The 23,997-nt window shown below is 36.3% G+C and overlaps 1 protein-coding gene across 3 annotated transcripts in view; it reads left to right on the plus strand.

Moving 5' to 3' along the window:
* N4BP2L2 (NEDD4 binding protein 2 like 2) overlaps nucleotides 1–22,846 on the plus strand; it is a 76,638-nt gene extending 53,792 nt beyond the window's left edge. Inside the window, exons 7-11 of one of the 3 annotated variants that reach the window (XR_015553474.1) lie at nucleotides 15,087–16,840; nucleotides 19,301–19,386; nucleotides 20,355–20,399; nucleotides 21,077–21,187; nucleotides 22,697–22,844. Coding sequence is in view for 2 of the 3 variants with exons in the window: in XM_087436213.1 (XP_087292339.1) it covers nucleotides 15,087–16,840; nucleotides 19,301–19,386; nucleotides 20,355–20,378 (1,864 nt within the window). In the remaining variant the exon portion in view is untranslated. Of the gene's footprint in view, nucleotides 1–15,086; nucleotides 16,841–19,300; nucleotides 19,387–20,354; nucleotides 20,400–21,076 lie in introns of all 3 variants that reach the window. The other 2 variants (XM_087436213.1, XM_087436212.1) reach the window with 2 other exon arrangements.
* The last annotated feature ends 1,151 nt before the right edge of the window (nucleotides 22,847–23,997 follow it).

Below are 23,997 nucleotides of genomic sequence, written 5' to 3' on the forward strand. Positions count from 1 at the left end.
TAATTTTTTCAACAATATCTTGTAGTTTTCATTGTACAAGTCTTCCACCTCCTTGGTTAAGTTATTTCCTAAGTATTTTATTCTTTTTGAAGCTGTTGTAAAATGGAATTGTTTTTGTAATTTCCTTTTCAGATTGTTCATTGTTAGTATATAGAACTTTAACTGATTTTTGTGGATTGACTTTGTATCCTGCTGTTTTGCTAAATTCATTTATTAGCTCTGTCAATTTTTTGTGGAATCTTTAGGATTTCTACATATAAGATCATATTATCTGCAAACAGAGATAATTATATATCTTCCTTTCCAGGTTGGATGCCTTTTATCTCTTTTTCTTGCCTAATTGCTCAGGCTAGAACTTCCAGTGCTATATTGAATAGAAGTGGTGGAAGTGAATATCCTTGCCTTGTTCCTGATCTTAGAGGAAAAGCTTTCAATCTTTCAACATTGAATATGGTGTTCACTGTGGGTTTTTCATATATGGATTTTATATGGCTTTTCGTATGTGGCTTTTCATATATGTTGAGGTAGTTTTCTTCTACTCCTGGTTTGTTGAGTGTTTTCATCATGAAAGAGTGTTAAATTTTGTCCAATGCTTTTTCTGCATCAATTGAGATGATCATGTGGATTTTTTTTTCCTTCATTCTGTTAACATGGTGTATTACATTGATCAATTTTCATATGTGGAACCATTCTTGCATTCCAGGAATAAATTCTACTTGGTCATGGTGTTTAATCCTTTTGATATGCTGCTGAGTTTTGTTGAGGATTTTTGCTTCAATGTTCATAAGAGATTTGTCTGCAGTTTTCTTGTGTTTTTGTCTGGCTCTAGTGTCGGGATAATGCTGGCCTCATAGATGAGTTACAAAGTGTTCCAGTCGCTTCATTTCTTGGAAAACTTCGAGAAGGATTGATATTAGTTCTTCTTTAAATTTTTGATAAACGTTAACCAGTGAAGGCTTCAGGTCCAGGGCTTTTCTCTATCAAGAGATTTTTGTTTACTGATTCAGTCTCCTTTCTGGTTAGAGGTCTATTCAGATTTTCTATTTATTAGTGATTCAGTCTTGGTAGGTTTTGTGTTTACTAGCAATTTTTCTGTTTCATCTAGGTTATATAATCTGTTGGTGTACAATTTCTCATAATAATCCTTTTTATTTCTGTAGAATTGGTAATAATGTCCCCATTTTCATTTCTGATGTTAGTAATTTCAGTCTTCTCTCTCTTTTTTCTTATTCTGTCTAGCTAAAGGTTTGTCAATTTTGTTAATCATTTCAAAGAACTTTTGATTTCATTAATTTTCTCTGTTTTTCTGTTCTCTATTTTGTTTATCTCTGCTCTAATCTTTATTATTTCCTTCCTTTTGCTATCTTTGGGTTTAGTTTGTTCTTTTTCTAGTCCTTAAGTTGTAAAGTTGTTGATTTCACATCTTTCTGGTTTTTTAGTGGAAGTGTTTATAGCTTTAAATTTTCCTCTTTGCACTGCTTTCGCTGTGTCCCATGCGTTTTGGTATGTTGTGCTTTTGTTTTCATTCATCTTAAGCATTTGCTAATTTCCCTTGTGATTTCTTCTTTGATCTACCAGTTTAAGAGTGTGTTGCTTAATTTCCACAAATTTGCGAATTTTCCATTTTTACTTCTTTTATTGATTTCTAACATTATCCTGTTGTGGTGGGAGAAGATACTTTATATGATATCCATCTTTTTAAATCTGTTGAGGGCCGGCCCTTTGGCTTATTGGTTAAGTGCATGTGCTCCGCTGCTGGCGGCCCGGGTTCGGATCCCGGGCGCGCACTGACGCACCGCTTCTCCGGCCATGCTGAGGCCGTGTCCCACACACAGCAACTAGAAGGATTTGCAGCTATGACATACAACTATTTACTGGGGCTTTGGGGAAAAAAAAGAAAATTAAAAAAAAGAAAATTAAATAAATAAATAAATCTCTTGAGACTTAATTTGTGGCCTAATGTGGTCTGTCCAGGAAAATGTCCCACGTGTGCTTGAGATGAATGTGTGTGCTCTTGTTCAGCACAGTGTTCTGTATATGTCTGTTAGATCTAGTTGGTTTATTGTGTTGTTTAAGTCCTCTGCTTCCTTATTTATCTTCTGTCTGGTTGTTTTATCTATTACTAAGAGTAGGGTATTGAAGTCTCCAAGAATTATTGTAGACCTATCTATTTCTCCCTTCATTTCTGTCAGTTGCTTTATATACTTTGATGGTCTGATATTAGGTGTGTGTTTATAATTGTTATATCATCTTCTTATATTGAACCTTTTATGAATATATAATGTCTTTTTTCTCTTGTAAGTTTTTTTGATTTCAGGTCTATTTTGTCTGATATTAGTATAGGTACCCCTGCTCCCTTTTGGCTACTATTTACATGGAATATTTTTTTCCATATTTTCATTTTCAATCTATTTGTTTCTTTGGAGCTAAAATGAATCTCTGGTAGCCAGTATATTGTTGGATCATATGTTTTTATCCATTTTACCAATCTCTGTCTTTTGATTGGAGAGTTTAATGTATTTACATTTGAAGTAATTACTGATAAGGAGAGACTTCTGTCATTTTGCTATTTTCTATATGCCTTATAGCTTTTTGTCCCTCATTTTCTGCATTGTTGTCTTCTTTTGTGTTTAATTTTTTCTAGTGAAACATTTAAGTTCCTTTCTCATTTCCTTTTGTGTATATTCTATAGCTGTTTTCTTTGTGGTTATCATAAGGATTATATTTAACCTCAAAAGTTATAATCCTCTAATTTGTATTTATACCAGCTTAACTTTAATAACACAAGAATTTCTCCTTTATGTCCCCATCCCCATCACTTTTGGTTGTTGATGTCTCACAATGACATCTTTTTACATTGTGTGCCCAAAAACATAAACTAATAATTGATTTAAATATATTAGTCTCTTATGTAGAAACCAAAATGTGGAGTTATGAACCATAGTTACAATAATACTAGCGTTTAAACAAATAATTGTTTTTTTCATGCATTAGTCTCTTAAATCAGTAGAAAACAAAAAGTGGAGTTACACACCCTTATTACAATAATACTAGCTTTTATAATTTCCCATGTATTTACCTTTATTGAGATTTTTATTTCTTCATATGGCCTCAAGTTGTCTAGTATCCTTTCATTTCACCTTGCAGGACTCCCTTGAACATTTCTTACAGGGCATGTATAGTGGTAACAAACTCCCTCAGCTTGTTTATCTGGGAATGTCTTAATTTCTCCCTCATTTTTGAAGGATAGTTTTGCCCAGTATAGAATTCTTGTTTGACGGTTTTTTAATTTTAGCATTTTGAATATGTCAGCCTACTGCCTTCTGGCCTGTTAAGTTTCTGATGAGAAATCTGCTTATAATCTTATTGAGGATCCCTTTTATGTGACAAGTTGCTTCTCTCTTGCTTCTTTCATGATTCTCTCTTTGTCTTTTGAAAGCTTGACTACAATGTGTCTTTTTTTTTTTTTTTTTTTACAATGTGTCTTTGTGTAGGTCTCTGAGTTCATATTACTTGGAGTTCACCAAGTTTCTTGGGTCTTTATAGTCATGTCTTTCATCAAATTTCAGAAGTTTTCTGCTGTTATTTCTTCAAATATTCTCTCTGGCCTTTCTTTCTATTCTTGTGCGGGACTCCCACATATGCATGTTGATCCACTTGATGGTGTCCCACAAGTTCCTTAGGCTCTGTTCACTTTTATTCACTCTCTTTTCTTTCTCTTCCTCAGACTTGATAATTTCCGTTGCTTTATCTTCAAGTTTGCTAATTCTTTCTTCTGCCTGCTCAAATCTGCCTTTGAATCTCTCTAGTGAATTTTTCATTTAATTATTGTACTTTACAGCTTCAGAATTTCTTTTTGGTTTTCTCTCTCTTATTGATATTTCCATTGTGTTCACAAATCATTTTCTTGACATTCTCTGCATCTTATTTTAATTCTTTGAGCATCTTTAAGACAGTTATTTTAAAGACTTTGTCTAGTAGATCTGCTGTCAGTTCTTTTTCAGGGACAATTTCTGTTGTTGTTTTTTTCCTTTGTATTGGCCATACTTTCCTGTTTTTTTTGTATGCTTTGCAATTTTTTGTTGAAAACTCGACATTTGAATCTAATAATGTAATAACTCTGGAAATCAGATTTTCCCCCTTCATCAGTGTTTGCTGTTTTTTTTTGTTTTTAAATTTATTGATACAGGTTAACTCTGTGCCAAGGATCAGTGTAATGTGTAAACTTAAGGTCTTCTCAGGTATTTTCTGAGCCTGCCCCTTTACCTGGGCAGGTGCAGTTACTTTCTGATTTTTCCTTTATATGCAGTTGCTTTTGAATGTCCTAGTCTTTAAAATCTGACTCCCAAAAAAGGAAAAAAATGAAAAATGAAGGGAGCAGAAAAAAACAGTGTCAGCCCTTTAAATCTCCTGGAAGTCACTTCAGCCAGAGGAGAAGTGGCTTTCAACAATAGGGAGATGTGCAACAATGACCACCCTCCTCTTTGTCTGCACTTCTGTGCTTAGAAGCGGCAATTAGTGATCAGACTACAAATCTTCTATATTTGGAGGACAAGGTCCTTTGTACCCACTGTGGCTTCTGAAAACTCTGTGCAAGCTGCTTCTGGAACACATGCACAGCTGCCTACCATGGGACTAGGGGTGGAGGATGGGTGGCTGCTACTGTGCTAAGAGCTCATAGTGACTGAAATTAACCACAATTTCTTGTCCAAGCCTTCCCCCTGGAAGTTGCAGACCTTCAATAGATTAAAGTTCCAAAATATTTGTATCAGACTGATACTGCCAGTGTGATAGTTGTCTAGGTAGAGAGACAGATTCCTATAGCTCCCTACTCTGCCATCTTCCCAGAATCATCTCCTCTTATGGTGTCTTTTGATACACTATTTGTTTTTAATATAAACAAATTTATAAATCTTTTCCATTGTTGTCTTTTTAAGGAATCTTATTTGAGAAATCCTTCCCTAAGGAAGGGAATAAAACATATTTTCATATGTTTTTTCCTAAAGTTTTAGTTTTTCTTTTTACATGTAAGAATTTAATCCTTTTGGAGTTTTATTTTCATATATAGTGTGATATAGGGATTCAATTTCAATACTTTCCCTATGAGTAACCTATTATACCAGCACTATTTATTAGTCTGTTCTCCACTTATTTGCATTTTATCCTGCCTGGAGTTTCTTGACCTTCTTGGATGTGTACATAAATGTCTTTCATCAAATTTGGGAAGTTTTCAGCTGTTAATTCTTCAGATGTTCTCTCTGCCTCTTTCTATCTTCTCCTTCTAAGACTCCCATTATGTATATGTTGATATGCTTGATCAGGTCTCATGATTTTCTTTAGTTTTTTCGTCCATGGTTTCTTTTAGCTCTTTGAGCATATTTAAAATTGTTGCTGGGGTCTTTGTCTAGTAAGTCCAATATCTGAGCTTTCTCAGGGATAGTTTCTCTTAATTACTTTTTTTGCTGTGTGTGGGCCATAATTTCTTGTTTCTTTGCATGCTAATAATTTTTTATTGAAAATTAGACATTTTGAATAATAGAATGTGGACACTCTGTAATCAGTTTCTCCTTCCTCCCCAGGGTTTGTTGTTGCTGCTTGTTGTAATTTTTTTTGCTTATTTGTTTAGTTACTTTTTGGCACTAATTTTGTAAAGTCGGTGTTCTTTGTTGTGTGTGGTCTGAAGTCCTTGTTCTGTTAGCTTAGTGGTTAAACGATGATTCAATAAATGTTTCTTTAAACATCTGGAACCAAAAAAACCTTTTCCATCTTTGCTCATAGGCTCTGTGTGTGTGTTGGGCACACCTTCCACACTAAGGCCATTTACAACTCTGCTTTACTCTTCACTTCCTTCTTGCGTAGAATCTAAAGGTTAGCCAAAGGTGAGAGCTTAGGGCCTTCTCAGGTCTTTTCTGAGCGTACATCCAGCCCTGGGCATTCACATGGCCTTCCAGATTCCCAGTAATGTCTGAGAACTTTTTAAAGTTCTTATTCCCTAAAGTGTCTCACTCCCCAGCCTTTCCTCTCAAGCTTTTGGTTTGTCTGTTGTCTATGCCAACTGTTATTCCTTGCCCCAAATGGCAGCAGCTAGTGCATTTGCCTTTAAGTGTGTTCAACAGATGTTCCCTGTGAAGCCACTTCATTCTTAAGAGAGTTCTGAGTTTGTCAAAATAAAGGCAGGTCGTTGAACTGAGGGTGCCACCAAACAGGTCCATATAAACAACCACACTTGTTTGTGAATAAGATCAGCTCTGTTCCTTCTGGTATCAGAAACCTGTACTGGGAATGCAGACTGTTGTCTTCAGGATCTTTGCTGATCTGGGGAGTAATAGACGGGACCAGAGTGAGTGAAAAACATCCACAAAGCTCTCTTATTGAGACTGAGCTATTTTTTTTTGTTATTAAGCATTTGCCTGGTTGCTGTAAACCCTTGATTAGTTCCCAGATTTCCAGTAAATTTGATTCTGACCGTCTTTGCCAGTTTATTCTATGCTTTCGTGGAGGGATTGGCTTTTGGAGTTTGTTACTCCACCATTTTTGCTGACATCACTCATGTACTTGACTTTTTAATATTAATTTTGTATCATGCAACCTTGCTAAACTTTCTTATTAATGGTATTGATTTATCTATAGGTTTTTAGAATTGTTTACACTATGTCTAGACAATTATGTCATCTTCAAGGAGAAAATTTCTGTTTCTTCCTTTAAATCTTTACGTCTCTTCATTATTTTCTTCTTTAACTATTATGCCTAGGATATGTAGTGTTCAGTAGAAATGATGATAGTAGGCATCTTTGTCTTGTACCTGATTTAAAGAAATGCTTCTAATATTTCTCCATTGGAAATGATGTTCACAGTAGGATCATAGTGTCTAGTATTAATTAAGGAAGTTCCTATCTATTCCTAGTTTACTGAGAGTTAGTTGTGTGTGTAATTTAAAAATAGTGATGGGGGAAGGGGGGAGGGAGGAGGGTGAAAGGGATAATTCAGTACATGTGTGTGGTGATGGGTTGTAATTAGTATTTTGGTGGTGAACATGATGTAATCTATGCAGAAATAGAAGTATAATGATGTACACCTGAAATTTTTACAATGTTATAAACCAATGTTATTGCAATAAACAACAACAACAAAAAAAAATAGTGATTAGGGCCAGCCTGGTGGCGCAAGCAGTTAAATGCGCGTGCTCCACTGCGGCGGCCCGGGGTTCTTCGCCGGTTCGGATCCCGGGTGTGCACCGATGCACTGCTTGGCAAGCCGTGCTGTGGCAGCGTCCCATATAAATTGGAAGAAGATGGGCACAGATGTTAGCCCAGGGCCAGTCTTCCTCAGCAAAAAAAAGAGGAGGATTGTCAGATGTTAGCACAGGGCTGATCTCCTCACACACACACAAAAATAAATAAAATAAAAATAAAAATAGTGATTAGATGTTGAAGTTTTTAAAGTCATGAGTGGAAAATGAATAAAAATTTCTGCATCTATTTAAATGCTTTTATATGTGTTTTCTCTTTTAATCTGTAAATATGGTAGATTATGTTAATTGATATTCTAGTATAAACCAATCTTGCAAATCCTGAGATAAACTCAGCTACATCATAATGTGTTCTCTGTTATTATTACTGGAGGTAGTTTGCTAATGTTTTGTTTAGGATTTTTATATTGAATAACACTAGCCTGAAAATTTCCATTTTTGTCTGCGTCCTCACTATCAAACTATGTCAGTACCATGAAAAGAGTTGGAGATAGTCTCTATTTTTCTTTTCTCTGGAAAAGTTTGCATAATATTTACAATTAACTGTTCTCTGAATATTTGGTAGAACTTTTCTGAAATGTCACCTGGACTTGGAGTTTTCTTGATCAGAAAAAACTTAACTTTTATTATTTTACATTATAGGACTTCTCAGGCTTTCTATCTTTGTCAGTCAGTTTTAGTAAGTTGTGTTTTCTGGCTATTTATATACTTCATTTAAATTTTCAAATTTATTGGTGTAAAGTTATTCATGCTATCATCCTTTTATCTATTTTTTCATTTTTTTAATTGAGATCTAATTGACATGTAACTGTATATTAGTTTCAGGTATACAACATAATGATTTGTATATATTGTGATATTTGTATATATTGTGAAATGATCACCACAATAAGTCTAGTTAACATACATCATCATACAAAGTTAGAAATATTTTTCTTGCGATGAGAACTTTTAAGATTTACTCTCTTAGCAACTTTCAAATATACATACAGTATTATTAACCACGCTGTATATTATATCCCATGACTTATTTATTTCATAACTGGAATTTTGTACCTTTTGACCCCTTTCACCTATGTTGCTCACCCCCCACCCCATGCCCCTGGCAACCACCAATCTGTTCTCTGTATCTGTGAGCTCGTTTCTTTTGTTTGTTTGTTTGTTTAGATTCCACATATATGTGAGATCATACGGTATTTGCCTTTCTCTGTCTGACTTATTTCACTTAGTATAATGTCCTCAGAGTCCATCCATGTTGTTGCAAATGGCAAGATTTTCTTCTTTTTTATGGATGAATAGTATTCTGTTGTATACATGTATTGATATACATATACATGTTTTCTTTATCTGTTCATCCATCAATGGACACTTCAGTTGCTTCCATATCTTGGCTATTGTAAATAATGCTGCAGTCCTTTTATTTTTTAAAATCTCTTCTGGATCTGCAGTTTTTCATCTCTAACACTAATTTGTTTTTTCCCCCATGATTAATCTTACCAGAGGTTGTGTTTTTATTAATCTTTTTAAATAACCAACTTGTGAATTTGTTGATTCTGCCTATAGCGTATTTATTTTCTGTTTGTTATCTATTTCATTCTTTATTATTCCTTCTCTTCTACTTTTTTGGGGTTCTCTTCTTTTTCTAACTTTTTCAATTGTGTGGTTAACTCCTTAATTTTGTACCTTTTTTTTTTGATGTGAACATTTATGGCAAATATCCCCTTAAGTACCACTTTTATGTGTAATTTTTTTTACTGTTATTCAGTTCTACATATTTTCATTACAATTTTTTCTCCCTATGAATTTTTTAACATTTTTAAAATTTTTCCAAGAAAATTTTTTTTAGTAATTTCAAAGTTAATTGCATTATGATCAGAGAAGGTGGTCTATACATTAGTAATTCTTTGAAAGTTGTGGAGGCTAGTCTGGTGGCCTAGTTAATTTCTGTAAATATTTCATATGGGCTTGAAAAGAATGTGTTTTCTCCAGTTTTAGGATGTAGTGTTCCTTATTTGTCCATTATATCAAGCATTATTAATTGTGGTATTTATAACTTCTGTAATCCTGTTCTTTTTTTTTTTTTTGGTCTGCTCGTTCTATCAATTATTGAGAAAGGTATTTTAGTCTCTGATAAAGATGGTAGATTTGTCAGTTTGTATATATATGGCCACTTTTAAAAGAAAATATTTCTCTACTTCTAATCATTTGAAATTATATTAATAAATCACATTTTGAGAACTTTCTAGCTCTCCTATCTCAACTGTTCCTTTTGCATAAATCATACTAGCCATCGCCACATTCTAGTCTTGAATTGCACCCTAGGAGTCTCAATGAAATAAATAAGATTGTTTTTGTTGTTGTTAATATATAGTAAAAATAAGAGCTGCCATTTACAAAATATCCACCATATGCCAGGCATTGTGCTAAGTGCTTTATTTACAATAAAAGTCCTTTTATCTAACATGATTGGGACAGGTGGCTGGTTAGTTCATTGAAAAAGTTGATTAAAGTGAGGAGTCATTAAGAAATGATACATACTTTAAACATTTTATTTGAACTTAAAATGCATGCTTACATATACATTCATTCACCAATCTTTATGTATGTTTCTGTTTAGTGGAGTTTATCCTTTTTCGTGTATAAATCACATCTGTAATTCATTGTCAAGAATTTCTAGTTTCTATCGATGAAAATTGGAAGCAGAACCCAAAGAAATCCTCAGTGTAATGTGAGTGCAGAATTATAGGTTTTTATGATTTTTAACCAAACTTTATAATTATTCCTGCCCACACCTAATTTGATAATAGTTGTTTAGCACCTCATCCTTATTGAGTCATTTACTTCAATTTAATTTTTTTATAGAAACTTTCTTTCTTGTTCTTTATTCCACTGATTGACATAATGTTTACATAATGTTTAATCAAACTACATAATTATAGTAACTAGCCATTACTGCATTCTAATCTTGAATTGCATCCTAGGAGTATAAACAGATTTGGGAATAAACTCATCTGAATCCTTGTAAATATACAGCCCTAAACAATGGGAGCAGAAGGATGTGGTTGTACTAGAGAGCAGCCATCTAGCTGGGAGCCTTTTGTGTGCCATTGGCATCAGTCATTATGTTATACAGAGGCAATGGACAGAATTAATTAATCTACCATGTCAGTTAAGTAGAGGTCATTTAAGAGCATCTATATTAATAATCTTTACAACTCTGCAAGGAGGTAATATTATCCCCACTTTAGAAGGGCAACCTGATTTGCCCCAGAACCCACCACTAGCTTATCACTGCTAGGACTGGGACCTAGGCCTGAATTATTCCAACCACAGTCATTCCACAAAGCTGTGAGACCTCTTTTCTATAATCTGTGTGTGTTTATTTTAATAGAGTTTTACTTCGTTTATTGCCCATGCGTCATGAATTAGTATATAGGCCTCTGCCATGGGAAATAGTGTTTCTGGCCCCCTTAATTATTATTTTCATGAAGATCACTTGGCACTTACCATGCTTTTTTTTCTCCATAGTAGTCAGTTTTGGCTTTATTCTGGATGTTCTTTCACCTTCGTCTTCAAGTCACAGTTCACTTGGTCAGGTTAGCGTGTCTCCAAGCAAACACTAATTCTTGAGATGTATATTCCATCCCTGCCCAGGAGCTTGGATTCTAAGCCATCATCTAGAAATCAAAATCTTATTCATCATAGATGTGTTACCATTTGTTCATTTCTTATTTCCTCATTTCTTTTCTCAAGCTACAGCCTATGCCTCCAACTCTCCTGATTTCCTCTCCATGACTAACTTTTAGTTAGTGATGCTTCTTTTCTTTTAATGGTGCCATTCATCCCTAAATGAACCAGCACAAGTGAGATCAAGTTTAATGAGCCTTGACACAGGTTTGATGAGACTTTTACACTTTACAGATAGATGTTCCTGAAGAAAATCATCTACTGATTATCCACATCCAATGCATACACATTCTAATAGAAGTGCCACCCTCATTTCTCTTATCTCCCAGGTGCTTAACAAGTCCCTGTTATGGGTTTGTGCTTCCTTTCCAGAAGGCCTGGTCCAAGTACTGGAACAAGTATGGTAGCTATATAGAGCGTCAATGGTGCAGAACTAGTACAAGTCTCTGGCATACTTCCTTGTCGAGTCAGTCTTCTGATTTTCATACTTCTTGGCATTGTGTTGCATTTTCAATTGGAATTCCAATTCTTAGGGATTCCTTTGACTAACTCTTTTAGCAAACTGCCTTAATTAATTGTGTGATCTCCCAGACTCTGATAGTTTATTTTTTAAGCTACCTCATTCTTTCATGATTGATGTTAACGTCTCTGCAGGCATTGTGAGTTTTCATCATTAGTAGATTTCTACTATCCTTTCTCTAACTAGCTATCGATAGTAATCCATTTAGACAACAGAGGAACCCTTGAGGAATATTAGAGAAGTCCTCACCTTTTCTACTTTCGAATCTCTGCTATAAAAGGACAGATTAGCTTATTGGTTCAGACTCGGAGTCAAACTTTGAAGCAACTAATTTAGCAAGCCTCTCTCCAGACCACACCTTGCATAGGCTTCTACGTCCCAGTAAATGACCATTTCATCCCTCCAATTGTTCAGGCTCAAATCCTTCCACTCATACTTGATTTTTATTTTTTCCTCATTCTCTATACCCAGTTTGTTTTCAAATTCTCCTTGTTTTTCCTTCAAAATATATCTGGAATGTGATCACTTCTCACGACCTCTATCCCATGATGAAGTGAATTAACTCCAGGGGGAGCGCCTAGTGCCCATAGGCCTATCTAAGTTATAGACCACCTACCCTGGCCTTCCCATTGTGCACATGGAACCTTCACAGAAAGGCTAATTAGGGAGTCTAGTCCTGCTCTACACTACCTGCTCTCACTTTCTGTTGTTGTTTCTTATTTGCTTTAATCCAGGAAGAGAGAGGACAAGAGAAAAGTCTCAAGACACTGTTAGGTTAGTGATAGTAGGAGTCAAGGCTCAAGGGCTGCTTTCATGAGAAGGACTCAACCCTTGCCAGCCAAGTAGCTTTGTGTTTATGCACATGTGAGAATTTGAAGAAGAGAAAGAGAGAAGGGAAGTGTTTTTGTAAAATTCTCTTTTTAAATTGTGAGGCTGTTTTGCATAATGGTTAAAGAATGTGGACTCTAGAGCTAGTCAGCCTTGGTCTGAATCTTGCCAGTAGTCATGTGATTCTGGGCAAATTCTTAGCTTCTCTTTGTTTCACTTGTCTTTTTGAGATGAGGGTAAAACTAGCATTTGCCTTACTGCACGTGGTTGTTGTGAGGATCAGGTGAGTTAGTAAAGCAATTAAAGTCTTAATACATAGTAAATGTGCAATAAGTAGTTTTATTTAAAAAGCCAATTTTCAAAGCAGTATTGTGGACCTTACAATTCCTGATGGCATAGGGAGTTATAAAGATTTTTGTGATGAACCGTATCTAGTAACCCTATTTCCATAGATCAAAGCTCTCTTTCCTTGTGCAGTGACTACACATTAATTGCATTCAGCTCCACAGAATCACCAGTCCTGGAGTGAGTCTTAAGTTCTTATATTTTACTATTTAGTCCAATAAATAAAACAAAAACAAACTCTATCCATTCTTTTCCTCCTTTCCCTGCAACGAGATGGTTCACATTTGGGCGAAGACAATGGAGTTTGTTTTCAGAATGACATACTAGTCTACAGTGTGAGTTTCAAAACTGCTATTGCACTTAGACTTCAGCTAGACCTTTCACTGGAATCAGATAGTTCACTTCAGCTAGTTCCTTTCACTGGAACTGTCCAATAAAGGAAGGTTACTACCAAAGTTGGCATTCTTTTTTTTTTTAAGATTTTATTTATTTATTTATTTTCCCCCCAAAGCCCCAGTAGATAGTTGTATGTCATAGCTGCACATCCTTCTAGCTGCTGCATGTGGGACGTGGCCCCAGCATGGCCGGAGAAGCGGTGCGTTGGTGCGCGCCTGGGATCCGAACGCGGGCTGCCAGCAGCGGAGCGCGCACACCCAGCCGCTAAGCCACAGGGCCGGCCCTAAAGTTGGCATTCTTAAATCCTTTTTATAGAAACCCCATCACAACTGCCTCTCAGTAATTTAATGTTCCTTAACGTTCTTTCTAAACAGACATCCAGGAATGTGTTAACAAGGGCAGCAGCAATTAGGTGACATAGAACAAGGTATTCAGGGCTCCTGCCTAGTGAAAATTGCCCAGCAGCATGGAACAGAATAAGCTAGGCCAGAGGCCAGAGGTTGGTTTAATAAGTTCCTTTGTCCAACGTGCAGCCAATTGACTGACTTCTCTTTTCTTTAGCATCTCTTTCAGCTCCCATGTTTGTTTGCTTGTTTAACTGTTTTTCTATTCCTCTATCCTGGATATTTTTCCTCGGCTGTGTCTATTGTCCTTCCCTCACTGCATTTTACTATGTCTCCATCTGTACCTTGTGGAAGAGGAGATAACTAGACCTTTATATTCTAAATTAGAAATTTCCTAAATCCTCCTTTTTCTCTTAGGATCAAAGGTTGTCTTCAATTAAGGGCAGCTGTGAACTGTTAGTGTGCTCAATGAGAGCACTATACCTCTTTTGGGTGGGATAATTTTTCACTGTGGAGCTGTCCCCAGCGTGGCAGGATGGTTAATATTCCTGGCCTCAATACCAAGTGCCAGTAACACATTTCCAGTTATTGTGACCACCAAAAATGCCGTGATACATTTCCAAACATCCCACAGAGTAGTGGTGGAGCCTCTGGTTTACAACCACTACTAGCTAGGCAATGAAAAGCATATCACCCAAATATTAGATTTTTCTGCCCATCATCAACTATTCTTTATAATTTAATGGAGGAACTTAATTGCCAAAGTTTTGTGTCTAGAGAAAATCTAGCTATTAAAGCCACTGAAGTTGTGTTGTTCTAAGACCCTACTGGCCACTTTTCACTTTTCAAAATTCAAGATGTTAGGAAAACCAAGATGTTTACTGATAGGTTTTATATATATAAATAAAAAATTTTAAAACATAAATTCATAAATATGAATATTTTATATGTGAAATATCTTAAGGAACATATTAGGTTTTCATGAAGTTATTGGTTTATGAAACAAGTATGTGAAAATGGGTTTAATTTTCTCAAAGTATACTGATTTTTAATTTAGAGGATTAAAATCTTCCTTCCTTCCTTCTTCCTTCCTTCCTTCCTTTCCTTCCTTCCTTCCTTCCTTCTCTTCTTCTCTTCCTTCCCTTCTTCCCTTCCTTCCCTTCTTCCCTTCCTTCCTTTCTTCCTTTCCCTCCTTCCTTCCTTTCCCTCTTTCCTTCCTTTCCTTCTTTCCTTTCCTTCTTTCCTTTCCTTCCCTTCCCTCCTCTTCCCTCCCCTTCCCTCCCCTTCCCTCCCCTCCCCTCCCCTCCTTCACTCCCTCCCTTCCTTCCTTCCTTCTTTTCTTTCAAGATTGGCCCTGAGCTAACATCTGTTGCCAATCTTCTTCTTTTTGCTTGAGGAAGATTCACCTTGAGCTAACCTCTGTGCCAGTCTTCCTCTATTTTGTATGTGGGTTGCCACCACAGCATGGCTGCTGATGAGTGGTGTAGGTCCACACCTGGGAACCGAACCCAGGCCGCTGAAGCATAGCACGCTGAACTTAACCACTAGGCTCAGATCTTTTTAATAGTGATTTTAAAATATAGTACAAAGTACATACACACTTTAGAATGTCTTATACTAATGATTTGTAAATCTACACATTAAGAGTGTAGTGTTTTAGTTTGCTAATGTTATACAAATAATTGTTATAAATTTTCTTAATTCTTTTATGTTTCAGAGAAAGAGATTTGAAGAAAACTGCGTACAGGCTCAGCAAAACCAAACAGAAGAGAAACAGAAAAAGAAGTAAAAAGCAGAACAGTCATCGTAAAATTATGGAGGAAAACTCATTTGAAACCTTAAGTTATCTTAGGCCAGGAGATCAGGAGCCATCTCAGAGTGAAGAGGAAGACTTAGAAAAGACCAAAAGAGAATCCGGGTGTCCCTTCACTGATGGTCTGGGAAACAAACTAGGAGATTTAGTGAATGGCCACAAAGATGAAAGACAGAAAAATATAAGTCCTGAAGACAGTTTTCCAAATGTTATGTCTATAGTTGAATTGAACAATATACCAAAGAATTACCTCTCTAAGGAAGAGGATGACTCGTTTCTAAGTTTGTCATTGATGCCAAATGAAAACTCAGTTATTTGTCCAACAGTGACTCAAAATCTTTCCTGTGTAGCAAGTGATGACTACTCTGGTATGAAAGTAGAAAAGCATGTTGGAAATAGGCATACCGTGGCGTTAGAGATCCAGGAGCCATTTGCTGAAACCCCGTGCTCATTTATGCAGAAGAGAGAAACGGTAGACAAACGTCTCCTGAATGAAACAATTCTGTGCCGTCAGTATGGATCCAGAACCTCAGATAAAGTTTTAAGAAAGGAACCACGAGTAAATACAACTAAAAACAATTATTGGACTTTTTTCTCAAACAGTTTATCTGATGAAGAATTACAGCTGGGCTCTGATAGACAGCCTTGTTTTGATAGCTGGCCTGAGGGACCTCATAAGTTTGTATGTGAACAGAGACCAAAGAAAGAAAGACGGCAAAAGCTGGCCTGTCCTGATAGCAGGGGGCAATTGATTAAATTGATCTCCACATCTGAAGGAGCATTAGGACCAGGAAGTCTAGAAAAAATGGTAGAGGAGAAGCTATTGATAGAAAATGAAGATTTGTCACCTCCAACTGAGAATATAGACTCAATCATAGAAACAGAAACCAATATCTTCAGAAGCTACTTACTTAAACTGGATATCCCAAAGAGTGCCTTACACTCAACAAAGAATAAGAAAAGGAGACAGAAAAGGATTTTCAATTTGGCACCAAACTTTAACTTACTGGGACAGAGTCATATCAGTATAAAAGGAAAGGAGAAATGTGGCTTGTTAACAGAAATTCATGGACTAAAAATTATTTTGGAAGAAGAAAAAGATAGAATTTTAGAAGTAAATAATGGAGAGGAGAATAAGAAAAAACTTATGACATTCAATCATCATCCATCATGGATTTACTTTGATATCAAAGATCCTCCTCTAAATGGTGGTGGACCATTTTATTCTCATTACCTGCCATTTAATAGACTGAGGCACTCTGTATATTTTTACAAAAACCCTATTCCTTCTCTTGTGCTACAATATACATCTAGCTTTTGGAAGATATCTTTTACAAGCAAGAAACCATTTTTGACTTTCAAATCTCCGACAAGAGTAGATAACCAACTAAATGACATAGGGTTTATTTCTTCAGAAATTCTCAGTAGCCAACCTGATACTTTGTACTCTTTTAGAGTCACTTCTGATCTTCACTTTTTAAGTGAAAGGTTTGGTGAAAAGCCGAAGATATGGGAAGAACCCAAGCCGTTACAGTTCTTACAAACTGAGGATAACCAGGATTTAACAAGCGCTGACTTTGATTCCCTTGAGCTACCATTATCACAAGGGTTTGCCTTTCAACTAGTAAAGCTTTTTGGATCTCTTAGAGTCCCAGTGGGTAAATTGTGTTTATTTGCTATAAATAAAAAGTCCAGTTTAACATAGCGAGTAATTTTCGAGGTGTTTCTATCTTCTGCTAGTGATGTCATGAAGTTAATTGATCTTGTGATGCTTTTCAGCAGTGGAAGTGGAGGACCCATAGCAAATGATACTTGATCTTCAGAGTCTTCCCACCTCCGTGACCAATGGTCTTAAATGTCTTTGAGCATGTAGAATACTTGGACTTTCAATTTAAATAGACACTGGGAAGAATGAAGGGTGAGGCAGGCAAACAATGATTATGTAACAAATAGAGATGGACTGCTTTTTTTTTTTTTTTTAATCTTTCTACTTTCTACATTTCTCTTGTTTGGCACATGGCCCTTTCCTTTCTCATTCACAATATGGCTCACACATATGAGAATATTAAAGGGAGGGACAGTGAAGATTAAATATCATCTGAAATAAATTGAATTTAATTTTTAAAGACTGTCTGAGAAGGGTACTGAAAAGATTAGGAAGGAGTCTGACTGGTTGACTTGAAAAGTTCCTTTGGGCTCTTAAGATTGTTGTTTTTGGAAATGAAAAATCCACCTGTGAATAAAACAAGTGAAAATATGATTTTTTTAAATTCTAAGTAAATTTGTTCTAAATGATAAACATATTTAAGATGCTAAATATCTTAAAGAGTAAATGGAGCACATATTCCAACTTTTCCTTATCTATGAGTCAGTTGCATGTGTTAGTGATTTCATGCAATTGCATGTGTCCCCTTCCTTGGGGACAGAAGCTGTAAGAACCAAGAAATCAAAGCTCCAGTCCCTGTAGTTCTTCTGTATTTTCCTGACATTCTTTCTCTTCTACACCTAGCAGAGTGCCTGGGCCCTGCTCTGTCTCACAGCTTGTCCTCCAGAGTTTTTCACTTTGCTCCTAAACTTCTGCTGTTCTGGACAAACTTGGTCCCCACAGCTTAGACCCAAGATTGGCTAAGTCTCAGGAGGTCACAATTATCAACCTGCTCTTGGAGTCTGGCATCGCGTTTATCATTTTTGTAAACTTTGTGAATAACCGCATCTTAAGTGTTTGCTGCAGTTTTCTGTCCTCCTAGATGCACGAAAGAAACATGCCAATTAAAAAAATTAAAATGTATTTGCTTTGGGAAATTTAAAAAGATAACTGAAGTCATTTTAGGTCAGGGATCTTAGTCCACGGTCCATATTCTGAAATTGTATGCAAAATTTTTTGTGCCATTTTTCTGGGAGAAAGTCCGTAGATTTTATCAGCTTCTCAGGGGGTGGTCCATGACCTCAAAAGATAACTATCTCTGCCTTAGATTGCACCAGAAAGCATGAAGGCACTGGTGGGAAAAGATTCTAAGCCTCCCCCTCCCTTAAATGCACGGTATCATCATAATCAACAATAATGATCAGGCATCCGTTAATTAAGCTTTGGAAAGCTTTTTAGAGGAAATAGACCCCATTCATCAAATAGCTTACCTTCTGAATGGGGAGCTAAGACTAACACAAAACAAAATTATTGCACGTAGAAAATATAAATGACAAGCTTATGAATGTTTTATGAGTTTAGCAGTGCTAAAGGGATTGTTGAAGAGAATATGGGGTAATGGTTTTGTCTGGGATGGCTTCAATGTGGAAGTGCATTATAAGTAGTGTTTATACAAATGTGGCTTAAAAGAAAAGCAGAATTTCACACTTGGAAAGGGCAGGTGCTTAAAAAAGGAGAGAAGAAAACTGCAAGCAGAGGCTGTATACCGATTTGTTTGGCTAGGTTGGACAAGCCAAGCTCTGGTGTATCTATGGCTGGTAGCCTTGCAAAGAAGGCAGGGAACTCAGATGAATCCTAGTATTAGGAGCTCTACAGACATAGTGGGATTATATAGTAGAGTCATATATAGGCCTGAAGAAACCAAACTACCCATGTTGCTAGGGATATGTGAGTATAGGAAAAATATTTGTGTGGTTTGGTGTGGCTGATATGTATATATCAATGTTTGGACTTGTTTATGAGCATCTTAATTGTTTGTGAGGATTTTTTCCCCCAGACAGTCTTATGTGGAAGGAATAATTTGCAAGAAGACTAAACTGGCTATAGTTGCAATGTTTTATACATGTCACAGGAAAGGATGATTACCTAAATTTTATACCCTGTGACAGTATCACTTGAAGTGATTTTATATATATATAGTATATATATGTATTGATGTGCATATATATTTATACTTACATGAGAATATGAACTATGATACACATCATTTTACGTATATACATAAGTATTTTCATTGAGTCTGGATAGTATTTACTAATAGAGATCTGAGACTAACTCCTGCTTTAGCCATCACTGAAATATCTTCAAAACCAGGCTTTTACCATTATGGTGGTCTAGATATCGTGTTTGCATATCTTTAGGGTAAAAATCTTTGTGACGTTAGAGATGAAATTTGTTTCCTTTTTTTTCACAGAATCTTTGTTGCCTGATGACTGTGTGGTTCTCCTTGTCTGGAAGACACTGAAGATGATCTATTTGCAATGGAAGATGTCAGTAGAGGTATATTTTTATGGCTTTCAAAGAAGGTCTTCTCTAACTTGTTTATTAAAACAAAAGCAATTGAAGAAAACCTATTCATCAAATGTAACATGAAAGGCTATTCCTTATATCAAAGTAGAAAAAGAATATATGTGGATGGGTGGATAATATACGCATGTTTCTTTTAATTAGTCCCAAAGAGGAAGTTGCATTTGATTCCCTAACTTTGTTGTAGTGTAGGCTGGTATAAGGGCCCACTGGTGGGTGACTAAGATGCCTATTTTAGGAGAGTCCTTTATTCTTTATTGCGTCTTTTCTCCTGTCCAGCCCTCAGTCTTATCCTGTTATGATAGAGTGACAGCTACAAATTAGATTCATATTTACTTGACTTGGAAGTACCTCATTATTGATGTGTTTTCTTTGGTGTGTAGTGAGAGACGTGACTATTCTGACAGGCTGTTAATTTTCCAGGTAGCTGGAGGAGGACTGGCTGGGCAGGTTAGAAAAGTAATAGAAACTCTGGAAAAGCCAATACTTGATATAATGTAATGGGGAGAGGGTGGCTGGGATTCTGTTTACATTAGTTGATAGTGATTTAAATGTGCCCAGAGGCAATGCTAAGCAGTACATCTTGAAATAGTAAAATCAAGGTTTTGTGAAACATTATAGAATCATATAATTCAGCATAGTAAGTATTTCGTAACTGTTCATATAAGCACAGCTGTGGGAAAAGTAGATTTGTGTGCCCAGTTAGTAAAACCAAATGCATTTTTCTAAACTTCTTATTTCTCCTTATTTTCCATGGAGACCTTACTGCTACCTAAACACACACACCTACCCAATACTTTAAATGTTTAAATTGACACTTGTGGATATTATGTATTTTTGTCATTTGGGTTGTGTCCCTACATGAGTTAAATGATGGTGCAAACTTAACTCCAATGCCAAATATTAATCATTATTATATGTATTTTAATTATAATTTCTAGAAAAGACAGAAGAAGATTGGTTGAAAAATGAGAATTCCTTGAACTGTAAGTACAACTTATTCCAGATAGCTTTACATAATCAGAAGGAGGTGGATGTTGACATTATTTGGTTGTAATAGCTCATATGTACTGCGATTGAAGAGTAAATGTAAAAAATGTAGTCTGTTACCATAGCAACCCTATGTGCTATTGTATATGTGATGTTTTTGTTTCCTGTTTAAATGTAGATCTTTTTGTGAAATACAACAGAGCTTAGATTGTTGCTACCAAATTTATTTTCTAACTTTATTGGTTAGCCGTATTTTAGAGCATTCTGTCAACACACAGTTTATGAGGGATTCCCTCTCCCTCCCCCCAAAATGTGATGAGGGCTGGAAATTTGAGATATAGGTTATATTTAAATATTAAAAGACTTTCTAGGAAAAGAGGTAAAACATGTAGAGAAACTCATGTCATATTTTAAACTTGACATCAAGCTGACATTAAAATAAACACATTGCACTTTTTTTCAAATGCTTAAATTATGAAATAAACACAGCTGCTACGATTTCAGTATATATGTGTCTGCATTTGATAAGAACTGAATGCAGTGTGCATTTAGCATATGTTTTCTCTCTTCATTTCAACTCTTATTTCTAAGAGTATTCTGTATTTCCATTTTTCAACTAGAGATACACATATACCCAGTAAAAATATTTTTGTTTGTTTTAAACCTGGTTCAGCTGAAAGAAGAAGGACTAAAGATTTGGGAGAAGAGTTTAGAGATTTGGAGGGACCACTAGAAAATGTGGGATAAATAAAAAATGTGAGATAAGAGGAATTCCAGAAAGAAGGTAAAGAAATTCATTCATTTGTTTAACAAATATTTATTGAGTTGCCTTAATTCAGACATTGTTCTAAGCACTGAGGATGTGGCAGTGAAAACATTCCTGCCCTCATGGGGTTTATGTTGGGATTGAAGGTAGGAAGGGAGGGTTTTCCCTCTGCCCCCTCTCCCCCTCCCCTTGAGGGGGTGCCAGTGTGACACCAGTACTAGCAGCATGCAACAAGCATGGATATATTTGGCTCTGGCCAACTGGGGAGTCTTTTCTATCTTCTAAATTTGGATGTTTTGTGTCAAGGACACTTTCTGGACCATACTTTTGATTATTATGTTGGTCTTCCCTGTTCATATAAACTGCCCTCTGTGAACCTGGTCTTCTCTTCACAGAGCAATCAGCCCTAATTGTTAATCTTTTTCTGTTAGGGACTTTTATGAGTGTTGTAGCTAAGTACAGATTTTTTGCAATTATAGTGAGAACAGGCCTCCCTGTTTTGTGTTTGATGTAATGTACTGTGGGCCTCAAGGGGTAAATAGAAATTTAGAAAGAGGGAAATAGCAGGAGAATGTGGTTGGCTCTGGGAGCCACAAGTCCCTGCCTATTTCAAAATCCTCTTCCTGCTGGTCGCCAGGGTGTTTATATTATGTCATTCCCTTAAGGAGTAGAGTGCTGGAAAGAGGATGGGTTCCCATCTTTTTTTTTTTTTTTTTTTTTTTTATTTATTTTTTCCCCCCAAAGCCCCAGTAGATAGTTGTGTGTCATAGCTGCACATCCTTCTAGTTGCTGTATGTGGGACGCGGCCTCAGCATGGCCGGAGAAGCAGCGCGTCGGTGTGAGCCCGGGATCCGAACCCGGGCCGCCAGCAGCGGAGCGCGCTCACTTAACCACTAAGCCACGGGGCCGGCCCTGGGTTCCCATCTTGAAGCTACTGCTGACTGGCTATGTGACCTTAAACAAATTACCCTCTCAGAGCCTCAATTTCTTCACTTGTAAAAAATAAGTTTAACTTAATACCAATCTGTCATGGGGATATTAAATGAGGATTAAATGAAATAACTTGTGCAAAGTACTTAGCATAGTGCCTGAAAAATAATAGGCTCTTAGTAAAGGTTAATTCCCTTACCCTAAATATCTCCTTGGATTAAAGCATTTTCTTTGAAATGCCCCTGGCAAAATAGAAATTGTGTTATCCGGGAGAGCAACATATTGACTGAATAAACTTGTTAACATATTTGTATGAATTAGTGTATTTATTATTAACTTTATAATGTAAATAGCTGGATCCTCAGGAAATGGGACTTAGAGCAGGTTTTGATTTCGAGACTGGACGTTGAGCTACGTCAGGAGGACAGGCTCTTGAGTGAGGCAGGACCAGGCAGGGTGTGGGGATTGTGGGCACAGTGTGAAGTCCTAGATGCCAGGGGAGTGGCATAAATTGGGAAACAGCCTGGGGAGCTGACCACAAACTCTGTTCTTGTCACCATTGTGTCTGGACTTGTCTGGGCTCTTCTTTGTTTGCAGTTGAATTCTCCGGTCTTCCTGGTGCTGTTGAAGATCCTAATCATCAAGAAGGAATGCTCAGTGCTGACTCAAAGGATTAGTTCCAGCGGTATACTCATTGGATATCAAAATTGTTTTGGATAATCTGTCCAACCATTCTTGATTAGTTATCTAAATAATAAAAACTCAACAAATGAGGTAAAAACTTGAACATTTTATTATTTAATTTTGAAGATGTTTGCCATACTTTAATTTGTTTTATAGAAGAAAATAAGGCACAGAAAACTTGAGTACCTTATTTTAAAAACTGCATCAGGATAGAAGGGTAGGCCCGATATCCAAGTATGGGTCCATGATTCCATTTCTAGAGTTCTGAAATCCAAAAAGCTCTGAAAACCAAAAGTTGTTTTTGTTTTGTTTTGTTTTGTTTCTTAAATGTTTGGCTTAGTGTGACTATTCATACATTTCACTGAAGAAATATTAATGTATTTAATTACCAGGGGCTGCCCCAGACTGCACTCAGAATGTAAAGATACCTTCAACAAACAAACAAGCAAGCAAGCACTGTCTGAATTCTGAAACATATCTAACTAACCTCAAGGATTTTGTTTAGGGATTGTGGGACTTGCACTAGACTACAGTTACTATTATTTTTTTATTCTGTTGTAGTTTAGTTGTACTTAACAAACTTTAAATATGAAAATTCATATTTGAAAAATATAAATTAAAGGGGAATTACTCACTATTCAACATGTAGGCATTTACTTAATCCCTCTGTTTTCAGAAAGGGAGCCCCCTGTCTTATCTTACCTCCCACTCCTCCACACCCTGTCTTATCTTCCCCAGGGAAGAAACCTCCAGGCTTCTCTAGGGGGTGGGCAGCTGCCTAACTGTGTGGATGTTTGTTTCTTTAACGGTCTTTCTACTGACCTTTCTGTTTAGAGCCCCACCCCCAGCTCCAAATCTTCTAGTTCCTGAAATTTTAGGGGTTATGGTAAATTGTCTTGCTTCTAGGCTTTCTGTAACTGAGGTTTTGGTTTTTTTCCCCAAATTAACACTTGGCCTTTCCTCTCCAGTTTGTGTTGTTGCTGTGATCTTCTCTCTCTTTTCTTACCATTTATGCTTAAAAACAATAACAAAACAATTCCCTCCCCACAAAAAAACCTTTACGTTTTAGTGGGGTTTCAAAGAGCCAGTGAAAGTTAAATATTTGTGTTCCATCTGCCATCTTTATTGGGAATTGAGTGCTTTATTTAAAATAGCTCAATGTTTTCCTTAGGTTCATTTCGTACAGTTTTAGTTTATCTTTCTACTAGACTCTG

Source organism: Ceratotherium simum, chromosome 10, assembly GCF_057802395.1.
Source record: "Ceratotherium simum simum isolate JZ-2026a chromosome 10, ASM5780239v1, whole genome shotgun sequence".
Taxonomy (NCBI): Eukaryota; Metazoa; Chordata; class Mammalia; order Perissodactyla; family Rhinocerotidae; genus Ceratotherium; species Ceratotherium simum.